At 28.9% G+C, this 12825-nt stretch overlaps 1 protein-coding gene across 1 annotated transcript in view; it reads right to left on the bottom strand.

The window, feature by feature from the left end:
* The window catches only part of LOC134837504 (aryl hydrocarbon receptor), a 39948-nt gene extending 27914 nt beyond the window's left edge, over positions 1-12034 (bottom strand). The window contains exon 1 of the mRNA XM_063852885.1: positions 11979-12034. Coding sequence (XP_063708955.1) covers positions 11979-12034 — 56 coding nt within the window. The remainder of the gene's footprint in view (positions 1-11978) is intronic.
* Positions 12035-12825: the final 791 nt, after the last annotated feature.

Genomic DNA, 12825 nt, shown 5'->3' with positions numbered 1-12825 from the left:
TTCGTTTATTTTGATTTCTTACACTCACACACACATTCCTTTCCACATTTTATGCCCTGATCATCACGCCGGTCTCGCCGCCGCGTGCTTATATTCAATCAATGAATGGTGTTTTGAAGGAAAAAATGCCGGTTTTGGACACGTAATAATAATATTTACTTCTGTAGCAGTGGTGTATGTTGCGCTGATTGTATTTGACGACGACTGACTGTTGCTCTTTTTTTTTATTTCACATTTTCAAAAACAATTCATTCAAAAAATAAAGAAAGAAAAAACGCGCGCGCTGATTTTTTTCACTTTACTTTATATTTACATCAAAAATACATCAACAAACACGTAGGAAGTGTAAAACGGAGGCAGGCTGATTACGTCATCAAATAAATCGGTTCAGAGCACGCAATTTTTCGAGTTTTATTTTATCAAAACGATAATAACAATAACAATAATAACAACAAAAAAAAAACAGAAAAGTGAAGCAAATCATCATCATTGTCAAAAATTTTTTACACACGCACACACGAACATGCCGAACACAGGTCAGGAATCAGACAGCACACGAAAAAAAAAGAGTTGAAGACGACTGGCTGGCTGGTTGGAATGAAATAAAATTGATGATGATGACAATGATTCATGCAACGAGTGTCGACTGACGTCACGAAAGAATCTCCTTCGTCGCGCGGAGTAGACGAGGTGCATTGATTTGACAAAGCAAGTCAGGCCAGTGCTTAAAGGGAGGAATATCAAACAAAGTAAATTAAAATATGCAAATCTGAAATGCATAAAAAGCATATAGAGCGAAGGGGAACCCGTTACTTATATTCACTACATCGCTCATATGCTTACAGACAATAAGTTAATCGATCGATGCCTCTTCACGAAGCATTTTTACTTTGTGGGTAAACAAACAAGCAGACCTGCATAACATTGTTGTTGTTTTTCGAATTCTTGTTGTTGCAACTAACTGATAAATGACTCAATTCCCTACTTTTTCCAAGCTTTTGTTTATAGCAACGATAATGATTTTAATTAAAACTCATCCCTTTTAAGGTTGCAAGGTATTTTGTTGTTGGTTACTTACAATGTTGCAAGAATCATAGAACGCGACGAAGCTTTGCAACATAAATATTAAAAAAATGAAAAATGTTTGGAATAAATTTTCATTTCAAGGGTAATTGATTGAAACTAAACAGATGTTAATGTATTGAATAGAACGATTTTTACAGGTAGGAAACAATTTCAGAAAGTTAGTGAGCGAAAAAAGTTGTAATTGATTTTGAAGAATTTTTTTAAAAATATATTTTAAATGCTCATCTCCGATACGAAGCTCATATTCGAGATTAACTGTACTTTAAGAGGCTAAAAAATGAAAAATCACAAAACCTCTGTAATGGTCAACCAACACGTGTCAAACGACTTCATTGGTTAATCGCAGTAACTTTTTTTTTATAAATTTCATTTATATTAAGTAACTCCTAAAATATTATTTTTTGACCAAATTTATATTGTTTTATACTTGAACTTCAATTTTGACCAGATTGATAGAACTTTTTTTTTCAAACTCTTGAAATCGAAGAAAACGTCATGAAATTTCTCAGCAAAAATCAATACTGTTCTTCAATCTTTCTTTCAGAAAACGTTCCATCCGCTGTTGGTGGATCAACTGTAACGTTTGAGAAAGTGCGATCCGCTTTGCATCAGATATCATTTATTTGTACTTATTTTATTACAAAACATAATTTATGATGTATTGTTTCGTAATATCTTCTTCTTCGTCTCATTTCAGTATTATTATTATTTTGCGGATTAAGATAAAAAAAAAATTTGCGAGTTTTTTATTCTTCGCGCAGAAATTTCCAATTGTAAATAAAAATATTGTCCAACTTTATCAAACTTATTATTATTATTATTTCCTTCGCTCTTTTTCATATTTGTATTATGATCGGTAATTGAATGGTTCTGACTTACGGCGATTTCTGTTTTGAACTCATTCCATACTTGACACTTGTTTGCTTCTTCTTCTTACCTGCAAAAGAGAAAGAAAAAAAAATTATTGAGATTATTGATTGAACTTCTTATGTTTATATGCAAAATTTTTGCAAAAAAGGTCAAATATTTCGGTGAACTTTGCATTTTTCGAGAGCACATAACGCAAAACGATGACTGTTGAATAATTTTACATCGCGTATTTCATTATCAATATCATATGTTGCGCCACCACTATGCACAATATTTACTTCCAGTGAGGCGTGCATTATTATTATTACCCATTTAATGCATGCAACTAACCAATTTGCAGGCGCTTTGCTCGTACACCTGACCCAGTGAACTGAAATTTTCTTTCTTTTCCTTTTTTTTCCGTGAGTGTTGCATTTCTAGACCGAGTCGTGGCACGCTATTTTGCGTTTATTAAACGTATTATAAGTCGTCGACATCCAAAATATGTGTCTAATTTTCAGTCTTTTTGGAAATTGATTTAAAATTGAAATTCAACGGAAATCAATGAAATTTGTTTGTGATCGTTCGCATTTTTTTTTCTGTGCAAGACACATCAAAACGTCATTGCGCCTTAATTACACAACAATTGTCTCATCAAATATGCACCTTTTACAATGTTTCTCAGAAAAACCACAATTCACAGTCAGTAAACATATATTTTTCATCATTATGGGTCTGTCTCTAATAATATTTTTTACCCCCGTTTGTTGTCTGGATCGTCGTCTATTAAGGACGAAAACATGTACACGTGGATTTTTGGAGGTACTCGGTGTTGTTGTTGTCAAAAAGAGTTACTCGCGTATAAAAAAATCAATAATTTTGTCTTATGTTGTTCAAAACAAGACAATGTGAGTTGCCAGTCGCGCGAATCGTATACAAATTATAAAAGTCAAAATCATGAACCATGACCTGCTTCGATCTGTTTTTCTATTTTTTTTCGTTTTGTTGTAATTTTATTTATAAATTAGTTTTTAGCTTTAATTTTTATTGAATTTCAATTAAAAAAATTTTAATTTTTTATTTAAAAAATATTAAATTTTATAAGAATTTCCTATTTTATCATCATAAGAAATGCACTTGCCTTGTTACTTATTCTCATTTCTTCACATTATTTTATCATTTTTATTAATGTTTATATAATTGCTGCCTCTTTAAATATTAATCAAAGTTTAAGTCATCATAACATCATCACATCGTCATAATTCCAACTTTATAAAGTATATTGTTACTTTTTAACACAAGCTTGTTTGTTTATTCGTAATTCAGGTTTAACTCACATCATTGTTACTGCTGCAGTCTGCAGTGCAGCAGCAATTTTTGTACTGCAGGAATTCGCAAAGCAAAAAAATACAGGAAAAAATTTAAATTACATACACACAACAAAAGTATTTCGCCAGAATGACATTAGTTCTATAATAATAATAATAAAAATGCCCATTTTTTCATTGCCTTTTACCTTCACACAGCGTTACAGAATGCTCAGAAATATTTTTTATTTATAAATAGTACGATATTTGTTAATAATATTTTTTGAACAATAAAACCAACAAAAACAACTAGTTACTCACTATACAAATAAATGAAATGAAAAAAAAAAATAAAATAATTGTAGGTGTAATTTAAACATCCGTAATGCATCCGTTTGTTCTGTACTTGTCTTCTTTCGATACAAATGATGAGATAACAATAAAAATAATGAGTTAAAATTGGCAGGTATCATTATTATTAAAGTTTTGTTGTTATTATTAAATTTACTCTTTTTATTATTATTATTATCTAACCATACGTTTATGTATGTATATTGTGGATGGATGGCAGAAAACAAACGATTGAGTCAAATGACAATAAATTGCATTATAAATAATAAGTTTGGAGTGTAGTGACGAATGACGGTCCCGTCTCTCATAGTAACTCGTATCACACAGAGCTCGACAATGACCGCAAAATCTGTCCTGCATGACGAACTTGTTTATTATATCAAACAAAAATTGTAATTTTTTCATCTTTTAGGCCGCTATAAATTAATTTTTTAATTTTTTCCTTTGTCCCATTTGAAGAGTCGAAAATCCAATGGGGAAAACATATAAAAATATCATGAAAAATTAAATTTTTATTATTTTGGAAGATGTTTTTGAGAAGCTTTTAATTTTCGAAATTTTAAAACTTAATATTTATTATTTACTTTTTTATGAAAATTTTTCATAAAATTACTGAACTAGATTTTTTAAATTTTTATTTTTAAGATTTTTCATTTTTATTTTTATTCGAAAAAATTGGACATAAATAAAATTAAAAATAAAATTGTAACGGCCTAATGTGATATTTTAAAACTATTATTTAATATAAATAAATATTTGAGACAGTGACAAAAATTCTTCACTAATAATAATGTTTAAAAAGCTTGATTACACGGTTTCCTTTGACAAAGACGTCTTCGTCAAGAAGATCCATTCTTATACAAAGTAAAATGATTATTTTTATTAATAATAATAAACGTATGTGGTGCAAAAGGTAGCAATAACTATAATTATTTGTAATGGATTTTGGCTTCCGAAAAGTCAGTTGGCCGTCTTATCAATGTTGTGTCCTTTATATTGTAGAAATATTGTGGATAAAATATATAATTTAACGTAATATTCATTGTTTTATCATCATAATCAAGTTTAATCGTGTCATTTATTTGTATTGATCAAAATGATAAGGTAACGTCGCCGATTCTCGTCTCTTGATTGTATTAAACGTGTTTAGATAGACATCTCTTTTGGCAGACAGTTGGCTGAACCTTCCTTGCAAATTGCTGAGAAAGTTCCTCTTAACGCCTTAAAATTGAAGGTTACTCGGTGATTATTATAATTTACTCTTGAGCAAAGGAAACGTGTCTGACTTGACTTGTAAACAGCTTTTTGTTGAGTGAGTTAGTTGATGTTGAAATAATAGGTCCAGCTGAGTCTTATTTTATAGCATAAAAAATAAAGCATAAGAAACAACATTGAGCAAAAATAAAAAAAAAAGTGAATGAAAAAAAACAAACAAATAATAAGTAATTGTAACAAAACAAACATTATTAGAGACACGCTTTATTTTTATTTTGTGTTAATTTATGGAATAATTTTATTTTTTGTTTGTTTTATAAAAAAAAATTACAAAATTTACTTTTTGATACAATCAAAAATTTAATAGATTTTTTTTTCATTTACCCATGTCTCAAATATTTAAATTATTTTTATATATTGATTGGATTTGAGCCATACATAAGCAAGCAACCTTGTCATGACATATGAAATAATATCATTTTGTAGCAGACACCAAACAATCATGTGTGTCTCATAAATATATCCACTTCGCGTACCTTTGTAAGATACGATTTTTTATATTCCAACCGAAAAAAAGAAGAAATAATAATATAAAAATGATATCGCGAGTATGGTTTGTTTAATCGATAATATAAATTATGAATGGAAATTTATATATATGCCGTACATTTGAGGCGGAGGAGGATAAAAAAAATAAAAGAATATTATATTATTAGAATTCTTTTTAAATTACAGTCGCAAGTCAAGTCACAGACGTATTTTGGGCCACAATTTTAATGAAACACAAACACAAAAAAAAACCTACCGAGGATATTGCACAACACAAGACATCATTAAATCAATGCTTTGTAACGGAAGTAAGTTAAAAGGGTACTCACTCTATAATTATGTCTGTCATGAAAGAGATTCACGTACAATTCAGTCCGAATAGCTCGAAAGAAGACTGGGCGTAATGTCAAATCAAATCACTGATCCTTGTATTCTTTTCCTCATTATTTTAACATTATCTGACAAAACTTAAAGTTAAGAACAATTATAAGAAAACAAAACGACGAAGATCTTTAAGAGAAAAAATCGCTGTGTTGTTCTTTTTTATTTATTAAAAGCCAAGGAAAAAAAGAGTTAAAGATCATTAAAAGAAGATAATAACAATAAAAATATTTCACACCGAAAACAACAACGAATCCTATCAGTTCATCTTCCTCTCCGTTTATTGAATGAAATAGGAATGGAAAAAAAGAAAAATAAAAGATTTTTTCCCATAAAAAAAAATCTAAACGTATCGCAGAAAAACAAAATGCTTTATCAGAATAAAATAATTATATTTTTAATAGTTGAACAGTTAAATAGTAGAAGCAAAAAAACTAATCGTTTGCCCTTTTTGACCACGTTTGTTCGATATTCACAGCATTTATGGTGCATTGTGCTGCATTTGCAATATCTTAACCTCTTGTACGTTTATCTAGATTTCTTTATTATTATTTAGTCGCTCTTTCTTTTTATTTAACTGTTTTCCGAAAATCAGATCTTTAAATGATTCTAAATATTTTTAGAAGCAATTATCTGTATCTTAAGGTACAGTTTATATCGACGAATGTTTAAAAAAAAAGAAAAAAAAAACTTCAAAACAACAAGAATATTTTAGACAAATACAGCAAATTATATATCAATCAAAAACTAATTTGTTCAGTTTTTATTCAGGAATTTTTTAACAAAGGGTTTTATTTTCTCTCATTTTTTTTTCTTTTTTGAAAAAATATAAATGTGAACTTTTTTCTCTATTTTTTTTTTTTTTAATTTCGATTTAAAAAAATATTTGCCTAAAAATTTATTACAATGTAATATAATTGTAATTTTACTTCCATGTGATCCAGTAAAAAAAATACTTGCTTTTATTAAGATTACAAGTAAAGAAAAAACACCCGAAAAAATGTAAATGATAGTAATCTGTTACTGTTCCGACTACCATTCATCCATTAATTTTTACACACAAGCAGACAAAATTACAAAGAAATTACCTACTGTGTCCATATAAAAATGCAAATTAAGTATCAACAGCGTGTATTTTACTTTGGTTTTTAATACAATTTATTTATTATATTATATATATATAGATTTTTTCTGTTATTTTAAATAAATGAGAAAAATTTTCAAACTTTGTTCTGTACAGACACAATGGATACAAAGAAAGACTATACTTTAAGGAGGAGTAATTGATGGTTTGTAACTACACATTAGTTTTGTATAATTAGAGTCAGGTTTGTTCCATTCTCAACTCACTCTTTCTCTCTGTCTCTCGTTTAGATACTCGCTTAACAGAGCTCTTTAGAAGCGACTCAATATTGTGTCATCAACAGTTTTATCAACACATCGTTTAAGTTTTTAAGCGCGTTTATTGTCCCAACATTGTCGTACACCTGCTACTGCTGACACGTTGCGTCCTTAAATTAGTCATTCCATTCAAACTGCAACTGCATATTTTTAATTTGTTTATTCAAGTGCCATTCATACCTCTGCTCCGTTCTGCGATACGTGTTTTAAATTTACGACTTCACTTAATTTTCGGGTAATTTTTTCTCGTTCAGTGTTCGCAACCTGCTGCTCAGTCATTAATTGCCAAAATATTACGCCAAGTCTGTTTTCGTCGTTGTCGTCTTCGTCGTCGCGTCATTGTATCATATTACACGCAAAATTTATCTCTTTTTGATCATTTTATCTCTTTTTATATGCACTATCAAATATAAATAATATCAATGTCAACACTTGAACGAATATATCAATTTATTTGTTTGTTCTTTATTTTGCTTCTCTCGTTTTTTTTTTTTGCTCACACATTCTTTGCCGTATACAATTTCAGATGTTGATGGCACAGTGGAGAGAAGCAAAAATGTTGTTAAATATACAAGAGATACACGCCTCTGCGCTGGCTCCTGTGAGTTTTTTTTCGTTGTATCTTTTTTAATATAAAATTGAATTATGATACCAGTCATTCAGTGCAGAACAAAAAATTAGTGCATCCAAAGAGGTAAGCAAAAAAAAACAATAAATTGATATGAGCCAATCAACAACCCCCCGCAGCTACCTGAGTTACCCGTAGATAAAATCATCAAAATTTTGCGCGCGCATTGACTGCGAGCTGCGATTATCTGCGGATTAACGAGCAAGTGCGGGCTAAAAATGGGCCCAAAAAAAGGAAAAATGTGGAAGATGAAATTAATTGAAGATCAGATAAAAGCAATAAAGCTTCTGGTTGAGTCCAGAAAAATAAAAATTTAATCAAAAAAATAAATAATCTGCGTAAGACTTACGGGAGAGAAACGAAAAAAAAATTCATAATCGTTTCTCTGTTTCCTTCTACACTAAGATATTAATAGACTCATAATTTAGATCTCACCACATGTAACAATGTATGTTTTCTTGTTTTCTGCTTTTGTCTTCGTTCAGCGTCAGACAGCGCAGCAACAAACAGCAAAGCAGGGATACGCAGTCGTAAGAGGATACCTTTTCTCGCATACACATTTAGGTATTTTTTTTTTATTTATGAACACATGGATGGAGCTCACACAACACGTTGGTGGAACACTGTCGCTGCTTATTTATTTTATTGGCATCCTCCTAAAATATTGCAAGCAGCGTACAAATTTGAAACATCACCCCGAACAATCGTTCAAAAAAATATTAAAATAAAATAAAGTTACATTACATCGGAATGTGTTCACTGCGATCGTGATATGATAAAAATTCGCATTCTGTGCATATCTGTGAAATGTGAGGCGCTTACGAAGGGTATTTAAAGTGAAATTAACATCGAGACCATCGAGAGATGACGCGACGTTGTAAATAACTACGATGTTGCTCATAAAGTAACGAACAGAATTTGATACTCTGCGTTCTGTGTGTGCTGTGAGAGAATAGAGTTGGATCGAGATGTGAATGCGCGTTCATTATCATAATCAACATCAAATCTTGTTAAATTCTAATTAATTAGCATTTAGTAAATTTATGATTAATATTGTTGTGTTTGTTGTACAATGATGTGGGCACACACAAAATTTATGCAATTCCAGAGTTGTGTTTAGTTGCGTAAATTGAAACTTTAAATAGAAAATTTGCATTTTAGCAGTCGTAAATCATTTTTGCAAAGTAATTAATGCTAATTAGAGGGTAAGCGCGATTTAACAGCGAGACGATAAATTGAAAGCTGCTGACTGAAATTTTATTCTGAGAACTTTTGATGTCTTTGAGGGATTTTTTCAAGGATTTCACCGATAAGCACACTTAATCTTATTTGCTCAATTTAAAAATTTTAAAATTGTATACTTGATCCCCATTTAGAGGATCGAGCAGTATAAAAAAGTAGTTTTTTTTAATAGAATTCTCTAAAATTTTCCATAATTTTTTTTTGTGAATAAATTTTGAAAATTAAATAATTGAGTTTTAAAATACTTTTTTTCATAAAAATTGTCAAAATGTAAATTATTTTTTACATTGAGATTTTTTTGACTGAAACTCGTATATTAAAAATTAATTTAAGAACATTTTAGCTGAAAAAAAATAAAATCATAAAAAGTAATTAATAATTTTATGATAAATATTTTTTTAATCAAACAATTTAATACATGTTGATTTTTTAATTTTAGTATGCAAATATATAGAAATCGAAAATTTTATAATAAAAAATTATTGAAAAATTTTGAGAACAAGACTAAAACCCAATAAAAACAATGAAAATCGATAAAATTTAAAGTTTTTTTTTGCCGCACTCACTTTTTACAGCAGCCCTACTAATTTGAATATTTTTTAATTTTCTTTTGTAAAAACTTTATGATTTAAAAACATCCCTTAAAAAAAAATTATCCAAACATTTTTCTATTAATTCGCCTAAAATTTAGAAAAATTTAAATTTAAAATATTTCTGAAAGTATTTGAGAAAATATTTATAAATTCTTCTTTTATTTTTCCTAATATTAACTTTTTAATTGTATTTTTATTAATCTCCTTCAACTTCTCAACCGCAGCTTTTTACTGTAATTCACCTCCGGGGTAAACTATCACTTTAAAAAACTTAACAAGCCATGCTTACATTTTTATGATTATTATTATGCAAATTTCAGAGTTTTGTTTACACCACCGACTCAACAACAGCCGAACCACATGCACAAAGACCATGATTGACATTTTATTTAACTTTTTTCCACTGCCCGAGCATGTGTGCGTTGCAATTCTTACACACAAAAGTGCACAATTTTGATGAAACTCATTTGATAACATCGACAACAACGCAGCAACTACTTGACTAGACTAGCCAGCTATGATGTTATGACGAGTAGCATAGGCATCAACACGTTATTATTAAAAATTTAATAACAGCATAAAGATCACTGAGTTTTTACAATGACTTCATACATTATGCAGTTTTTTTTGCCATCGTATACTTGCGGTGGTTGATGTAAATAAATATGAAAACAATGATAATTATACTGTGACATTAACTTATAATTATTGACGTTCTACGTTCTTGTTTGACGGTTTGGTCTGTCTGTGTGATGCGATGGTTCGGTAATGAGTAAAGTAGCCGTTTTTGCGCATTTTGTGTGCTTTTTGAATATTTAATGCAATGAACTCATAAAACTACGACTCACAAAGTATTGAAATAAAGGACTCGAGCTACCTAATAATAATAATGAAAAAGTAAATATAAAAGTTTAATTCTATGATTATTATTATAATCAACCACAACATATAGCTGCTCTACAAAATTACTAAAGTAAACATAGTGCACACAGAAAATTTTTGTCGCACAATTTAATTTTGTTTATGGAAACGTTTTTCCTTCCACCACTTTGCTGCTACCACACCACTATTATACATTGTTATTTTTTCTCTTCTTTTTTTTATTATTTTATAAAAGTAAATAAAACCACATCACACACAACAAAACTTTATGAACAGTAAATGATGTCTATACCAAAAGGTTAATAATAGTTATAAAGACCTACTTGGATATTATATTTTTTCTATTGTGATTACATGTTTATAGCAAACGGGGTAACACAGGAAGATAGAAGGCTATCGCCACACATATGTAGGAAAATAACAAACTTTTAACGGAGGTACGTCGAGTTTTTAATGATATTTATGCACATAGACCTTCATGTGATCCATATGACGACGTTCTGTAGTAGTAATAATTGCAAGTGTAAATAAAAGTGAATGGCCGAACGTGAATGAATGAACGGGGTGAGGAGTAGAATCCTGAACTTTTGCAGCGAAATAAATAAATAAATTGATTTTGTGCTAATAAATCAAATGAATCGCCACGATTTTATTATCTTTACTTTTTTTCGATGAATAAATTATATTCGTGGCTTAGAAATTCTATATCTCTTCGTCGATTTATCAAAAAAAAAATTTTTTTTTTGCTTTAGAAGAAGAAGATGCTCAATCAGAAAAAAAGAGCAATAGAGGCATTCAAGCATGCATGAGAATATTTTACAATAAATTAATATTTTTAGTGGATGGTGATGATAGATGATACTTTTACGGCACTTTTGTCTCATTTAAATATTTTTTTCTGTGTTTCGGTAGTTGAGCTTAGTTATGTGTGTATCAACAAAAATTTGCTGGTGTTGAATTTCGTCTGTTATGTTCAAAGATGTGCATCGCTCATTATTATAAATAAAGTAGTTTTGTAACAGATTATACAGTCTATTTGATAATTAAGTAATAATATTATATTATTAAAAACTTGACACAGAATATGGAAAATTTTATAAAAAAAATAATATATTCATACATATAGCGGTTTGTTAAATTATAGCAATTATTAATATTTTTTATCAGAAAACAAGACAATTTACAAGAATTTTTAATGTTTTATGATAAGAAATTGAAACAAATTACATTTTAACTGAAATTTTTATACCAATTTAAAAATGTTTCATCTTGATTGACCTCATCTAGCATTTTTTAGGTATTGAAAATAAACTTTCCGACGGTTCAAAGCGGTATATCTTAAAAAGATATAACAATTATGACCGATTTCAAGGATGATACAAACATATTTGATGAAGGAATGATGAGCAAAGTGACATAAAATACCTAATAATAATAATTTCTTGACAGCTCCTTGAAGGAGGGAAGTCAGGTACGATTAAAAATTAAACTTACCTTTTTCCATTTCTCCGTCTTCTTTTTGTTGCGTATACTGTTCCTAGTTGACTCATTTTGGATTTTTTTAAATTCTTATTCAATTGCAAATATTCAAAAATTATAGTTTTTGATTATTTTATAAATAATTTCAGTCATCAAGCTTTTTTAAACACTTTTTATTCTTTGTCATTTTTCTTAGTTGTTTTGGTCACTTTTTGTTTTTATTTTTTCACATTTCTTTTTTATTATGTTTCTTGGGATCAGATCATCGCATAACTGAAAATAGAAAAAAATATATATTTTAATTATTATCATTTATTATTTTCTATTATAATTATAACGAAAAAAAATATAAATCCATAAAAAATTTACATTTTGGCACCAAATTAACACAACTCAAAAATAACTCATACAATATTTAAATTTTTTACGCCTAATTTGAATACATTAAATGGCTCAATTTGTCATAGCTTTCATTTTAATAATTAATCGAGTTTATGTTTTCGTCGTGTGTTTGTCGGATACGCTCATTTAACCAAACATCATCATAAAATAAGTCACATCATTGTCAAATCAGTCATCATCATTGTTGATATTTCATTTATTTTGAATAATTGAACATAAAATATTTGACAAAATTTTTAAATAATAACGACACACGAGAATGACGAGCGATGCGTTAAAATAATTTTTTATTATTTCATTGTTTGTGCAGCAAAAATTCATTATGATGACTTACTTTGCGCAGCTTGGCGCTTTTTTAATGTAAAAATAAATATTAATTGAAATGCAAAGATTTATTGCAGCTCACATGCATTCATGTTGATTATTATTTAATTTTTATTTTATTGCAACAATGTATTTT

Source organism: Culicoides brevitarsis, chromosome 1 (assembly GCF_036172545.1).
Source record: "Culicoides brevitarsis isolate CSIRO-B50_1 chromosome 1, AGI_CSIRO_Cbre_v1, whole genome shotgun sequence".
NCBI lineage: Eukaryota > Metazoa > Arthropoda > Insecta > Diptera > Ceratopogonidae > Culicoides > Culicoides brevitarsis.
Note: the sequence above shows the minus strand (reverse complement) of the source record. Positions and strands in the feature narration are given on the sequence as shown.